This window comes from Papio anubis, chromosome 1 (assembly GCF_008728515.1).
Source record: "Papio anubis isolate 15944 chromosome 1, Panubis1.0, whole genome shotgun sequence".
Taxonomy (NCBI): Eukaryota; Metazoa; Chordata; class Mammalia; order Primates; family Cercopithecidae; genus Papio; species Papio anubis.
In genome coordinates this window covers 181,958,191-181,974,036 of record NC_044976.1, presented here as the reverse complement: position 1 = coordinate 181,974,036, position 15,846 = coordinate 181,958,191, and the positions used below count along the sequence as shown (strand labels likewise).

The 15,846-nt window shown below is 37.5% G+C and overlaps 2 protein-coding genes and 1 pseudogene across 7 annotated transcripts in view; 2 read left to right on the top strand and 1 right to left on the bottom strand.

Annotated features, from left to right (window-relative positions):
* The window catches only part of LOC116275398 (centrosome-associated protein 350-like), a 41,663-nt gene extending 37,949 nt beyond the window's left edge, over positions 1-3,714 (top strand). The window contains exon 6 of the mRNA XM_031667586.1: positions 3,117-3,714. Within this exon, the coding sequence (XP_031523446.1) occupies positions 3,117-3,714 (598 nt within the window). The remainder of the gene's footprint in view (positions 1-3,116) is intronic.
* A 3,808-nt stretch (positions 3,715-7,522) lies between these two features.
* LOC103879516 lies at positions 7,523-7,947 on the bottom strand (annotated as a pseudogene).
* A 1,999-nt stretch (positions 7,948-9,946) lies between these two features.
* Positions 9,947-15,846, top strand: part of CEP350 (centrosomal protein 350) — a 112,848-nt gene continuing 106,948 nt past the window's right edge. For 2 of the 6 annotated variants that reach the window (XM_031658057.1, XM_031658053.1), the window contains exons 1-2: positions 9,947-10,734; positions 14,125-14,238. In XM_031658057.1, the coding sequence (XP_031513917.1) occupies positions 10,692-10,734; positions 14,125-14,238 (157 nt within the window). In that variant the 5' untranslated portion in view covers positions 9,947-10,691. The remainder of the gene's footprint in view (positions 10,735-14,124; positions 14,239-15,846) is intronic. The other 4 variants (XM_031658058.1, XM_031658063.1, XM_031658064.1 and 1 more) reach the window with 3 other exon arrangements.

Here is a 15,846-nt window from a genome sequence, read left to right as displayed (position 1 = left end):
TGCGGCTGGCCTGTAAATTATGTATCTTTTAAGAAAAGAAAAAAATACCCAGAGGATAGCTGTGAATGGAATACTCTCCACCTGGTGGATTCCATTCCTCACTTAAAACTCATTACTTTCTTTGGGAAAAATGGCCAGATCTATTTCTACCCCACTCCCATTTTCCCAACCTAGTTCATCATCCCTCTCTGCTCCCAAAGTACTGTGTAGCTTCCTCTGTTAAAACATTTTCAGATGGCATTATGTTTTGGTTCCATATCTGCCCATTAGTCTATCTAAGGGTGTAAATCTTACTCTCATGGCATTAGCTTAATGCCTAGCATGTACTAAATATTTAAATACTTTTTCCTAACCTATTACCAGGAAAAATTACAAATTTACAGAAAAGTTGAAGGAATTGTATACTGAACATCCTTATATGTATTCAGTAAATATTTAATGAGTGAGTGAAAGAAAGATTGTATGAAATTACTTTTTGTTGGGGGGTGTTAGTTTTCTATCCTCTTTTGAGAGTGGGACATGATATGTAACCTACCATTTTATGTTTTTATTTTTTGCATGTGCTAATTTTAGAACTAAATTATTTTAACTGTCAATTGTTGCAGTCTTGTTAATATAGTGAAAATAATCACATTTAGCCTCGGTCTCTAGGACTGATTTCACAGCCCCATCTCTTTCTTTTTTTCTTTTTTTTTGAGGCAGTGTCTCACTCTGTTGCCCAGGCTGGAGTCCGGTGGCCCAATCACAGCTCACTACAGCCTTGTTTTCCTGGGCTCAAGCCATCCTCCCACCTCAGTCTCCAGAGTAGCTGGGACTACAGACAGGCACCACCACTCCCAGCTAATTTTCATATTTTTTGTAGAGACAGGTTTTTGCTGTGTTGCCCAGGCTGGTCTCATACTCCTGGGCTCAAGCAATCTGCCCACCTTGGCCTCTACAAGTGCTTGGATTACAGGTGTGAGCTACCACACCTGGCGATCCCCATCTTTTTCAAAATCAACCACTCAGAACAGGGTCTAAAGTTTTTTGGGTTATGGACCCCAGTGAGAATCTGACAAAAGCCGTAGACTGTTCTTTTTTTTTTTTTGAGACCGAGTCTCGCTTTGACCAAGTCTTGCTTTGTTGCCCAGGCTGGAGTGCAGTGGCGTGATCTCGGCTCACTGCAAGCTCCGCCTCCCGTGTTCATGCCATTCTCCTGCCTCAGCCTCCCGAGTAGCTGGGACTACAGTCGCCTGCCACCACGCCCTACTAATTTTTTTGTATTTTTAGTAGAGACAGGGTTTCACTGTGTTAGCCAGGATGGTCTCAATCTCCTGATCTCATGATCCACCCGCCTTGGCCTACCAAAGTGCTGGGATTACAGGCGTGAGCCACCGCGCCCAGCCAGCTGTAGACTGTTTTCTTAGAAAAATGCACATGCTCATATGATCTCAATAGAAACAGTTACTATGTTATGTTATCGTGGCTTTAAAAATCTTTGTAGTATTTAGGGTTTTATGCTTTTACCTGAAATGCCCTAGATCAGATCATTGCTATACAATAGAACCATTAATGTGAGCCACACATTCAACATTTTTAGTAGTCACACACAAAAAAGATATTTTACATTCCTAAATTTTTAGAACCCAGTATGTAACTTACATTACAGCAGCTGTCAATTTCGATTAGCCACATTTCATGTGCTCAATAGCCACATGTGGCTAGTGGCTGCTGTTTCAGACATTCAGGTCCAGCCTGTTGTTATGTCTGGTTTTATAATTTTCTTGACTATTTTTTTCATGATTCATGTACTCTTCTCACTGCTGAAACATTTGTCTTCATTAGCCTCCCTTTTCATAAACTGCTTTCCTAAAATAAGGCTCAGCCAGGCACAATGGCTCACACCTGTAATCCCAGCACTTTGGAAGGCCGAGGCAGGCGGATCACCTGAGGTCAGGAGTTCAAGACCAGCCTGGCCAACCAACATGGTGAAACCTCGTCTGTACTAAAAATAGAAAAGTTAGCCAAGCATGATGGCACGCGTCTGTAATCCCAGCTACTCGGGAGGCTGCGGCGGGAGAATCGCTTGAACCCGGGAGGCAGAGGTTGCAGTGAGTGAGATCATGCCACTGCACTCCAGCCTGGGTGACAGAGTGAGAATCCTTCTCAAAAATAAATACATAAATAAATAAATAAAATAAATCTAAAGTAAGGCTTATTAGAATGACATGTAAAATAAAAATAGTCTCTGGAGGAAGATTTTTGGTAGTGTTTTCTATGAGCAGAGAATATAGACTTGTGAGAAGTACTTTGGCTTTGCCCAGCCTTCTTTGCTTACTCCTGATTTTCTAGATATGCTTTACAAAGTTTGAAGCTGCCAAAAAATACTTTGTGGTTAAGAGATTTAACATTACTAACCACATTTATTTGGAGGAAAATATTTATTGTACCTCCACTATATTTCTACCCCTAGTCTATTTATTAATTTTGTTCCTTATTTAGAAGTGACATATATGAAATGCCAGTATTTGAGAACTTCTTTCCCTGGTATGTAAGATTTTATAGAGTAGCAAATAACACATTTTATTGACAAATGTCAAGTGAATACCCAAAGTCAGATTATAATCCTGTTTTCTGGAGTTCTTAGGAAATCTCTCTACATATCTTTTGCATATTTCTTATTTTATAATATGCAGATTGTTATTTAGATTATTTGCCATTTTACTTGATAGAGGGGGTATTGAGCATTGAGTTATAATATTACTAATGGTTATTTTGCAATCTTTAACTTACTGGAATTTCTAGGCTTTTTATTTTTTGGTTTCTAATGCTAGCTTAGAGTTCTTATTCAGTTTGTATGACTGGTTTCCATTTGACTAGTTTTTGTACTTTTATGAAAAGCTTTTAAAAAGATTTAGCTTTAAAATTGATAAGTAGAAACTGTATGTATAGTATACAACATGATATTTTGGTATATGTATACCTTGTGGAATGGCTAAATCAAGTTATTTAACATTTATTACCTCATATTCTTATTTTTTTTTGTGGTGAAAACACTTAAAATCTACTCTTAGCAATTTTCAACTATACAATATGTTATTTCTTATAGTCACAGAACTTATTATTTTTTATTGTAGGGAAATCCATGGTGCACCTTCCAATTTGAGTTCCAGCCATCTGGAGTCAAAGGATGTATATTGTGTAGATGTTAATGAAGAAAAGAGTGAGAGTGGTAACTGGATGATAGGCAGTCGAGAAGAACGGAATATACGGAGTTGTGATTTTGAGAGCTCCCAATCATCTGTCATCAATGATACAGTTGTTAGGTTTTTAAATGATCGACCAGCAATTGATGCATTGCAAAATTCTGAATGTTTGATTAGGATGGGAGCTTCTATGAGAACTGAAGAAGAAATGCCTAACAGAACAAAAGGAAGTGAGAACAATTTGAAGCTTTCTGTGAATAACATGGCCCATGATATTGATCCAAAAGTGTTACGACTAACTGACTCTTCTCCATCCTCTACTAGTACTTCTAATTCCCAAAGATTAGATATTCTAAAGCGGCGACAACATGATGTCAAACTGGAAAAACTTAAGGAACGGATTAGAAAACAGTGGGAACACTCAGAAGGAACAAATGGCCAGGGTCAGAAGCTGGGTCATATTGACCATCCAGTAATGATTGTTAATGTTGATAACCCAGTAACAGCAAAAGTCAGAAAGTACAAATAGCACCCCTGCCCAGCATATAAATAGTTTGTGTAATCAGTCTTTATATCTTCCTCCTGCTTCTTTGTTCTTTCTCCCTAGGATGTATTTGAATAGAGAGGATCATCTTTAGAACAGGATGTTATTCTTGACTGCGTAAGCACTTTGGGAGGCCGAGGTGGGTGCATCATGAGGTCAGGAGATCAAGACCATCCTGGCTAACATGGTGAAACCCCGTCTCTACTAAAAATACAAAAAAAATTAGCCGGGCATGGTGGTGGGCCCCTGTAGTCCCAGCTACTTGGGAGTCTGAGGCAGGAGAATGTCATGAACCTGGGAGGCGGGGGTTTCAGTGAGCCGAGATCGCACCACTGCACTCCAGCATGGGTGACAGAGCGAGACTCCGTCTCAAAAAAAAAAAGAAATTATTTCAATATACATGTTAAAAATACAGATTCCTAGATCCAACACTAGTCCTAAGTCAGATTTTCTGGGCTGTGGTCCAGAATTGGAATTTTAATGAGTCCTTCAGGGGATTCTTGTGGTTCCAGAACCACTATATGAACATTTACTAAGTTATACAAATAATAATTGATACTCATTTTCAGAGAACGGAAAGAATACTGCCCTTATATTATGTTGCCATTGTATTTGGATTGTTATTAGAATTATTTGAAAAGTAATATTTAAAAAAAGATAATTCCATTTCCAGTGAATATTTGAGTACAGAATATTTTGGCATTGGTATCGTTGATCCTGTTGATACTTAATTTTAAATATGAATGATTTACTGTCACTAGTATTTAAGAAAAACAATATTTAAATCACATTTAAATATTGGTAGATTTTCATTAGAGTGCTCTTCAGAGTTTTTTTTTTTAAAGCCAACTCAAGTTTTATATATGGTGGTTTTAAGAGGTTTCTATTTTTCATTTTTATTTTTATGTTCTGAAATTACTTTCACAGGCTCTAACTATATGAAGTTTTTAATGAAGGGCTGATTTCTTGATTAGTTTAATTGCTAGAGTTTTGTTATTTTAAACTCTGCCAGGGTAGCCTTTTTAATTTTCTTTTGTAAGTACTTTTTCCAATTTTAGTTTTGGTACATGTTTAGGTAGTTTTTGTATATATGCTTTTATATATATATATATATATATGTATATATATAATAATAATTTGTTTCTTCTATTAATTTCTTTTTTGAGGCACAGTCTCACCTCTCTGTCGCCTTCACGCTGGAGCAGAAAAGGCTGATCTCGGGCTCACTGCAACTTCTGCCTCCGGGTTCAAGCAATTCTGCCTCAGCCTCCCAAGTAGCTGGAATTACAGGCACCCACCACCATGACCAGCTAATTTTGTATTTTTAGTAGAGACAGGTCACCATGTTGGCCAGGCTGGTCTTGAACTCCTGACCTCAGATGATCCTCGCTCTGCCTCGCCTCCCAGTGAGTGCTGAATTACAGGCGTGAATCACCGTGCCCAGCCTGTTTCTTCTATTAATTTTAAGTAACAATCCAGGGCACTTTTTTTAATTGTGAACAGTTTTTTTTGTATTTCTGTATTGACTTTAATTTTTCTCAATAAGTTTTGCAGTTTTTGTAGACCTAAGGTATCTTTAGTCATTTTCTCAAAACACATCTACTGCATATAGTTTTCGCTGATTATTAGTTTTATTTTGTATTGTTTACTATGTTTTGCTAGTGATCCTCATTGTGAATTAGATAAAATGGATAATTTGCATTTAATTCTAGCTAATTTGTAAGAAAATTGTGACCAATTCTAATTTTGTGAATACTGAAGATTTAATGTTCAGTATTATAAGTAATAATATTTTTTTATTAATAACGATAACACAATTCTTAATATTTTTCTAGTCATTTGTGTATCACATCCATACCATTAACACAGCACATAGCAGCCAGGTAGTCAAAATATTCTTTATTGGTTCCAAGATAGTGATTACCCCAAATCTTGCTGTAATTATATACAGACCCATTAAGTACAGTTTGGCATACATTTAAGTTTTGTTCTTTATACAAGTCAAAGTTCTGAAATACCAATGGCTATTCCACTAAGAAAAAGTTAAATGTTCAATTTGAATTCATATTTTGTAACAATTTGTAAAAACCTGTTACTGAAAGAGTGGTTTCGCTTCAACTTTAGCACTTTAGGTCGAGACGGATAAGGTCGAGACGAGACACCGATGAAACCCTCGCTCTGGCTTCGTGTCATTAAATTAAGCCGGCGCAGGGGAGTGGCGCTGTCCCAGCTACCAGGAGGTTGAGGCAGGAGACCCCAGCGGATAGTGAGCATTCCCGCGCACTCAGCCTGGGAGTATTGAGCCAGACCCGCCCAAAAAAAAACAAAACCTGAAAGTTAAAAAACAATTCTAGAATGAGAGAAAATCTTAAATATAACTTCTTTGAGTTGATGACTGGATTCCATAGTCCTTTTATTATTATTTTAATGTAAAGAAGTTTTATATTAAAATATTTTATTTTTATTTTTATTTTTTTGAGATCGAGTCTCGCCTCTGTTCCCCAGGTTGGAGTGCAGTGGCCGGATCTCAGCTCACTGCAAGCTCCGGGCCCCGGGTTTACGCCATTCTCCTGCCTCAGCCTCCCGAGTAGCTGGGACTACAGGCGCCCGCCACTTCAGCCTGCTAGTTTTTTGTATTTTTAGTAGAGACGGGTTTCACCCATGTTAGTCAGGATGGCCCCACCCTGACCTTTGTGATCCGCCCGTCTCGGCCTCCCAAAGTGCTGGGATTACAGGCTTGAGCCACCGCGCCCGGCCTAAAATATTTTATAAATATAACTTTTGGAGGGCTTACTTTAAAAAAGATAACAAACATTTGAGAACTCATTATAGAATGTGGCTTCCAATGTCCTAAGCAGTGGATTTTTTTTTTCCAACAATGAAAAACTGTTTTTCTGACAACTTTTTGGTAGTGTAAATTAAAAGCATCTTAAAATACTGTATTCTAAAATGACATTTTAAGTTCGTTTGTTTAAAGACATGATAAATTCATTTTGTTCACGTCCAAAAGATGAAGAGTGTACCTCGAAAAGTTCTGTCACTCTTGTGCTTGGCCCCCTTTCTGGAGGTTACTTGTGTTAACAATTTGTATATCCTTCCAGAAATAACTTTTGCAAACATAAGCAAATAGGAGCATGTGTGTATTGTGTGTGTTTGTGTGTTTATTTATTTTCTTCCTCTTTCTATACAGTTATTAGCATACTAAACTCATTTTGCACCTTGATTTTTTATTTATGTTTTTTTAAAAAGAAATATAAGAGGTGCTCTATGATTCTGCTTTAAAAATTTGAAATGGTGAACACGAATGGTGTTTATGTGATTCTTTCTTGTACTATATTTAGTTGTTTGCGTATCTTTTTCTTCCTGGTATAAATGCCCATGAAGATAAAGAGCCTATCTTGCTCACCCTTATTTTATCTCAGAACCTGTTACAGTGTCATGGACATAAGTAAGTGCACAGTAAATTTTTTATTTTATTCAATAAATTTAACCAGTAAGAAAAAAAGTGGACAAAGCAATGGAAATAAAGACTTGGGGACAGAAAGATAAACTGATGGAGATAGTGAAATCTTCTTAAAGTTAACATACAAGATGTGAATGCAAAGAAAGACTCTCATAGGGATAAATGTTTCCTAAAAAGGAGAGGAGAAAAAGAGGAGAGGAGAAAAAGAGGGTTAAATAGTTGAGCAGTGGGGTTAGGTGATGTTGGAAAGTTGAGGAAGACAGAAATACATTTGCATAGAACTGCCACACTTTCTTTTTTTTTTGAAAGTTTTTTGCAGTTTATTAATCCTCATGAAAAATCTGCAGTTATCACAGGTAAAGTCATTGCAGAATCTTTACTCCTGTTTTTAGCCTTTGCAGTCCCCCTGACTTTATTCATTCTGTCCTTACGTTCCTTTTGCTGTTTCCTTGGGGTCTTTTTTTCTCTCATACAGGCCATGTCTTGGAAGTCTGTGTTTGGTCTCATTTTTCATTGCATAATCCAAGGAATCATAAATCATGCTGAAGCCATTTGTCTTGTCACCAGCAAAATGGGTTCTGAATCCAAATACAAAGATGACATTGGTGTGGCTTTGTACATTTGGGCTAGTTTTTCCCAAATTTCTGTCTTTGGTACTGTTACCTTTCCAGGGTGAAGGACATCTGTGACTGTGCTCCCTGAGGTAGTTGATTGGTTATGAACTTCCTAGTACAAATAGTTATTGTGTGATTCATGATGGCAGTCAGTCCTCAGGCAGCTAGGCAGAATCACCACACTTTTTTAATGGCATACTATATTTTGCAAAACAACACTACATTTATAAATTTTTTCTCGTATGTAGATACAGATGTAATGGTGTGTTCCTTGCCACAAATGTTGGGTGAAATTAAACTTATGCTATTGTGCCTAATGGCTGAATAGATTATTTACTATTAGATATGTAATTAATTTACCAGTACATTTTCTCTTATACCTTTAAAGTACTACTACCAGTTTTTTACTCCAGTCTATTCTTTACATTGATTTAATTGTACAGTTATGCATAGGTTGCTAATTCTTTGATAAGTTGAACCAATCTTTTTTTTCTTTTTTTGAGACGGAATCATACACTGTTGCCCAGGCTGGAGTGCAGTGGCGTGATCTGGGCTCACTGCAAGCTCCGCCTCCTGGGTTCATGCCATTCTCCTGCCTCAGCCTCCCGAGTAGCTGGGACTACAGGCGCCTGCCACCACGCCCAGCTAATTTTTTGTACTTTTAGTAGAGACGGGGTTTCACCGTGTTAGCCAGAATGGTCTTGATCTCCTGACCTCATGATCCACCCGCCTTGGCCTTCCAAAGTGCTGGAATTACAGGCGTGAGCCACCATGCCCAGCCGAGCCAATCTTAAGATAAAAATCTTTGTACTACTTTGGTGATCATCTATATTCATTGTTTTATTGTTTTTGACAAAACAAAGTTCAGTGTATTTCTTAAAGAATAGTGATTATTTTATTTTATTTTTTGAGACAGAGTCTCAGTCTGTCGCCCAGGCTGGCGTGCAGTGATGCAGTCTCAGTTCACTACAACCTCCACCTCCTGGGTTCAAGTGATTCTCATGCCTCAGCCTCCAGAGTAGCTGGCATTACAGGCGTGTACCACCATGCCTGGCTAATTTTTGTATTTTTGGTAGAGATGGGGTTTTGCCATGTTGGCCAGGCTCAAACTCCTGGCCTCAAGTGATCCACCCGCCTCAACCTCCCAAAGTGCTGGATTACAGGTGTAAGCCACCGTACCCAGCCAAAGAGTAGGGATAAATTTGAAGTGGAAACCTAAATGGTAATTCCTAGGAAATCCTATATGTGTAAGGTTTCTTGAGAAATTGAAAAAGTATGTTTGAAAGACCTATTTTCCACACTTTGGACACAATTTGTCCGAATAAACAGCAGCTTGCCCATTTGTTCAGTCATAGGCAAAAACAGATGGATGGTAGCAATTATAATGCCTGTCTTCAAAGATAAGAAGAATACATAGTATTGTCTCTCCCTTCATCTGGAGAAGGATAGTTCGTATCTTTGAAATTCATGATTTATGATCGGTATTCTTTTATCATTTAATTTAGTGCTTCTCCACTTCTAGTCTTTTTGAATGAATGTATATTGCTTTGTCTCACTGATGCTTACTTTTCCTAAACAGTATGTGTTAACATACTATGTGGTAGCTAATTATGCATTCCTCTTTTAAAAGCTTAGAAAAACTGCTCAACATCATTAGTTATTAGGGGAATATGAATCAAAACCACAATGAGTTACTACTTTATACCCACTAGGGTGGCCATACAATAAGTATTGGCAAGGATGTTGAGAAATTAGGACCCCGATACATTGCTGGTGAGAATGTAAAATGGTACAGCTGCTTTAGAAAACAGTTTGCTAGACTGGGTGCAGTGGCTCATGCCTGTAATCCCAGCATTTTGGGAGACCAAGGTGGGTGGATCACTTGAGGTCAGGAGTTTGAGACCAGCCTGGCCAACATGGTGAAACTCTGTCTCTAATAAAAATACAAAAATTATCTGGATATGGTGGTGTGTGCCTATAGCACCAGCTACTTGGGAGGCTGAGGCAGGAAAATCACTTGAACCCAGGAGGCGGAGGTTGCAGTGAGCTGAGATCATGCCATTGCACTTCAGCCTGGGTGACACATTGAGACTCTATCTCAAAAAATAAAGTAAAATGAAATAAAATAAAATAGATAAGATAGATAAAGTAAAATAAATAAAATAAAATTTGGTAGTTCCTCAATAAGTTAAGCATAGAGTTACTGTATGACCCAGCAATTCTACTTCTAGGTATAATACCCAAGGGAATTGAAAACATGTCTACACAAAAACTTACACAAGAATGTTCATAGCAGCATTATTAATAATAGCCAAAAAGTAGAAAAAACCCAAAAGTCTATCGGCTGATGAATGGCTAAAGTATTGGTATGGTCATGCAATGGACTATCACTTGGCAATAAAAAGGAATAAAGCCCTGATACATGTTACATGATGGTTGAACCTTGAAAACATGAAAAGTGAGATAAAAATAAGACACAAAAGACCACATGATATATGATTTGGTTTGTATGAAAGGTCCAGAATAGGAAAATCCGTAAAGATAGAAAGTAGATTAGTAGTTGCCAGGGGATGGAGTGGGTCATACAAGGAGTGACTGCTAAGAGGTACAGGGTTTCTTTCAGGCTGATTAAATGCTTTGAAATTAGATAATGACAATAGTTTTGCAATTTTGTGACTATACTATAAACCACTGAATTGTACACTTAAGCGTGAATTTTATGTATGTCGATTATATATCACTTTAAAAAGTATAACAAACAAAACTTATAAAGCAACTTTGATAAGAATATTCTGTGTTACTGGTATGTATTAGGTTTCAACCCTTCAGAGACCAAGATTCGAACACCTGATGGGAAAGTGTGGCAGGAGGCTGAGTTTCAAAACATGAGTAGAGAACTGTATCGAGATTTAGCACTTCACTTTGCAGGTGAGAATAGAACTTTCTTATGTTTTGAGTTTCATACATGCTCTCTAATTTATAATATTTACATATAAAATTGTCACCAAACTAACAATATTTTCCTTCTCTAACTGCATGGCATACTGAAGTTGTAGTGGTTTGAGGCATAAGTCTCTGTTAGCCTCTAGACTCAGCTCCAGGGTTAAAATTAGCTTACATGGTTAATGAGGCAGAAACTAGGCTATGTTTAAACTGAGGGACTTTCAGAGTTGGGACTGCCTGATTTGAAGGAAACATAGCAGAATTTAGTTGAAGTTTACTTCTGCTTAGGCCTCTGAGATCTTCGACGTAGTAATTTGTCAGGCAGCAGATAAGATACTTACTTGAGAGCAAGATACCAAAATAAAAATAATTATTATAGGAAGGGAATAAGTTAGGAATTGTAAGTAAGAGGAACCCATGGAAGACTGGGAGAGGGTATTAGGAAGGTCATACTAATAATGGTACTACCTACCGAATAGTATGAGCTTGGGCAAGATGCTGAGTGGTCTTTTGTATTTTTTACAGTTGAGGAAATGGAGGCTCAAAGAGTCATTTTCCTAGGGTTGGATAGAGTAGTTAAGAATGGAAGCCAAGATTCGAAACCAACTGTGATTCTAAAGTGTGAGGTCTCTGTAGTAAGCCCTCATAAAGCTTCTACTAATACATTTCTGTGGCATTAAGTGTCCAATCCAGTTTTCTTGCTATTATTATACAACAACACTCAATTCAGAAATTTTTTTCTCATGTGGAAAGGAAGAATAATGTAGTAGTTAAGAGCAAAGATTTTGGAATCAGCTTTCAAGGGTTCCAGTTCTGCCTCTGTCACTTATTAGTTGAGTATATTAGCTGTGTTACATAACTTCTCTTTATTGGTTTTCTCATCTGTAAAATAGGAATAATAACAATATATCTCATAGGATAGTATCATTGTAGACTAGTAGACTATGTCAGAAGACTTTCATATTCTGCCTTCTCTCTTGTTATGGTAGATGAACTATGATGTGCCTAGCTAAGACTCACCCATCTGCTTGTGTTTTAGATTCCATTTGCTCTTATGTATTTTAAGGATGTTACTTCAGCCCTATTGCCTTTCTTTTGCATCATCAAGTTTTCCCTCTCTACCAGGTCATGCTCATCAACATACTATGTGATAATGTGCTGTTATATCAGTCATCATAAAAGAACCCCTCTTTTGGCCTTACTTTTCTCCAGCTGCTGCCCTGTTTGTTTCTTGTGTTCAGCAAAACTGCAAAAAGTTGCCTTATGCTCATTGTCTTCAATTTGTCTCCTGTCTTTCTATTAAATCCTTTCTATAGGTGTTTGTTCCTATTTATCAAGATCATCAGTGACTTCTGCATTGCTAAATGCAATATTTAATACTAATTTGTTATCATGATCTGTCAGCAGCATGATTGATCACTTCTTTGAAACTGTTCACTTGACATCTAGAATACTTTAAGTATCTGGTTTTCCTCCTAAATCTAACGATTATTTTTCAGTTGTTTTTCCCTAATCATCAGGATGCCCTGACCTCAGTCCTCAGTGCTTGGGCAGGCAGGCTGGCTGGCTTTCTTTCTTTCTTTCTTTCTCCTCTCTCTTTTTTTTTTTTGAGACGGAGTCTCGCTCTGTAGCCCAGGCTGGAGTGCAGTGGCCGGATCTCAGCTCACTGCAAGCTCCGCCTCCCGGGTCCACGCCATTCTCCTGCCTCAGCCTCCTGAGTAGCTGGGACTACAGGCGCCCGCTACCTCGTCCGGCTAGTTTTTTTTTGTATTTTTTAGTAGAGACGGGGTTTAACTGTGTTAGCCAGGATGGTCTCGAGCTCCTGACCTCGTGATCCGCCCGTCTCGGCCTCCCAAAGTGCTGGGATTACAGGCTTGAGCCACCGCGCCCGGCCTCTCTTTTTTTTTAAATTTCTTTTTTTTTTCTTACCTTCCCCCCTTCCTTTTCTTCCCTTTCTTTCATTTTCTGTCTCTCCAATCCCCCTCCCTCTACTCACTCCATTTTTCTTTCTTTTTTTAAAGCTTGTGTATATGCACACAGGACAAATTAGTCTCAGGTCTTTAAATGTTCCCTGTTACTAGTGATTCCCAAAGTAATGTCTTTGGCCCACACTTGCCCTGTGAATTAACTTATATCCAGCTGCTACTTCCATGTCTCCCTTTGGATGTATAATAGATTTCTCAATCTAAATATATCCAAAATGGAACTAACTAAATAAATGTGGTCATGATATACCCTTTAAACCTGCTATTCTGGTAGTGTCTCCATGTCACTTAATTATATCCCTTTAATTGTTCAGGCCCCCAAATCTTGTCACTCTTGAGTATCACATCCCCGCCTCATATTTTGTATGTAATATTGTCTGAAATATACTTAGAATATAATCACTTTCACTACTTCTATCACCACCACCTAGATCGAGGGCACCATCAGTTTCCTATCTGGATTATTCTGGTAGTCTCCTCACTGGTCTTCCTCTATCTGCTCTTCTTCTAATGAGTCTATTGTCATCATAACTTGCTAAAAATTAATTTAGATCATTTGCTCCTTTGTTCATAATCTCTCAAAACCTTCCATCTCACTCTTGAGTGAAACCTGAAATTCTTACAATGGCCTAAATAGCCCTGCATGATCTGGCCCTTAGTTATGTCTCTGACCCTAGTTCCTACTATTCTTTTCTTTGTTCAGTCCACTCACACTGACCTGCTTGCTGGTTTTTTTTTAGATACTAGGTATGGTCCTGCTTTAAGGCCTTTACTTATACTTATTTCCACTCTGTCCAGAATGCAGAACTCTACACATATTTTAAAGTACATTTATTCAGATCCATAATTGAGGTTAATTTTTTAAGCTTAACATGTGTAATCAGTTTATTTCTGCAAGTTGGATTTTTTAAAAATTAGTAATAATGTATGTATAAAATACCTTGACATGTTTTACTAGCATCATCATAAAGCCTTAATTTAAGAATATTTTATTGAGTATTTTGTAAAGTTTTTATATAGAAATTTCTAAATGAAATAGGAATCTGTGAGAGTGCGCACCTCTGAGATTCTGTAAAATGCAATGATCCTGACTTGGAAAGCATTTGTGAAACTAAGTAAATTTCTCAAGAGTTTCTTAGAAGAATAAATAAATAACAAAGGATTGGAACCCAATAGTGGAGTAGTGGTAATCTTTAGATATTTTCCAACTCCTTTTTTCCATAAAAGGAGTTGATGTTTGGTATTATATGGGCCATAGAAATAGCCTCAATGTACGTTTCTTTTTCCCTTCCTGCAGCATATACTTTACACTGATTTTTCCTATAGGAGGAGGATAAGTAAGTGAGTGAGAATCATTGTTATATTTGCTGTAAATGTTTCTGCTTTTCAGATGATATTTCTATAAAGGAGAAACCTGCTGAAAAAAGTAAAGAGAAGAAAGTAGTCAAGCCAGTACGAAAAGTCCAGAAAGTAGCACAGTTATCAAGTACAGAATGCAGAACAGGTTAGTTTTCTCAACATATCCATCCTTTTTTTTTTTTTAAATCGGTTAATTTTTTCATTATACTTTAAGTTCTGGGATACACGTGCAGAACGTGCAGGTTTGTTACACAGGGTATGCACGTGCCATGGTGGTTTGTTGTACCCATCAACCCATCATCTGCATTAGGTATTTTTCCTAATGCTATCCCTCCCCTAGCCTCCCAGCCCCCGACAGGCCCCGGTGTGTAATGTTCCCCTCCCTGTGTCCATGTGTTCTCATTGTTCAGCTCCCACTTATGAGTGAGAACATGCAGTGTTTGGTTTTCTGTTCCTGTTTGTTTGCTGAGAATGATGGTTTCCAGCTTCATCCATGTCCCTGCAAAGGACATGAACTCATCCTTTTTTATGGCTGCATAGTATTCCATGGTATATATGTGCCACATTTTCTTAATCCAGTCTATCATTGATGGACATTTGGGTTGGTTCCAAGTCTTTTCTATTGTGAATGGTGCTGCAGTAAACATACATGTGCATGTGTCTTTATAGTAGAATGATTTATAATCCTTTGGGTATATACCCAATAATGGGAATGCTGAGTCAAATGATATTTCTAGTTCTAGATTCTTGAGGAATTGCCACACTGTCTTCCACAATAGTTGAACTAATTTACACTCCCACCAACAGTGTAAAAGCATTCCTATTCCTCCACATCCTCTCCAGCATCTGTTGTTTCCTGAATTTTTAATGATCACCGTTCTAACTGGCATGAGATGGTATCTCATTGTGGTTTTGATTTGCATTTCTCTAATGACCAGTGATGATGAGTTTTTTTTCATATGTTTGTTGGCTGCATAAATGTTTTCTTTTGAGAAGTGTCTGTTCATGTCGTTTGCCCACTTTTTGATGGGGTTGTTTGTTTTTTTCTTGTAAATTTGTTTAAGTTCCTTGTAGATTCTGGATGTTAGCCCTTTGTCAGATGGATAGATTGCAGAAATTTTCTCCCGTTCTATAGGTTGCCTGTTCACTCTGATGATAGTCTCTTTTGCTATACAGAAGCTCTTTAGTTTAATTAGACCCTATTTGTCACTTTTGGCTTTTGTTGCCATTGCTTTTGGTGTTTTAGTCATGAAGTCTTTGCCCATGCGTGTGTCCTGAATGGTATTGCCTAGGTTTTCTTCTAGGGTTTTTATGGTTTTAGGTCTTACGTTTAAATCTTTAATCCATCTTGAAGTTAAATATTACTGTTACCAAATTTCTCATTGTTTGGCACATATGAAAAATTAATACATTTTATGTATCGTGTGTGTGTGCACGTGTGTGTGTGTTAAGGTGTAATTGACATAAACTGCACATATTTAGAATGTATAGTTTGATACATTTTCATATTTTTATACATCCATGAAACCATTTGTTCACCATATGTTCATCAACGTACTGAACACATCGGTCATCCCTCCAATTTTTTTAATGATTATTTTTAATATAAGTTAACCAGATTAAAGGTAATTTTTAGGTTGTGAAATTTATATACAAGGGGATTGTTTCTGAATGTCACTAAATCCTTTCACTTATTCTCAAAAGATAATAAATGTTGCACATCAGAACTGTGGTGTTCCATCCCATTATTGGT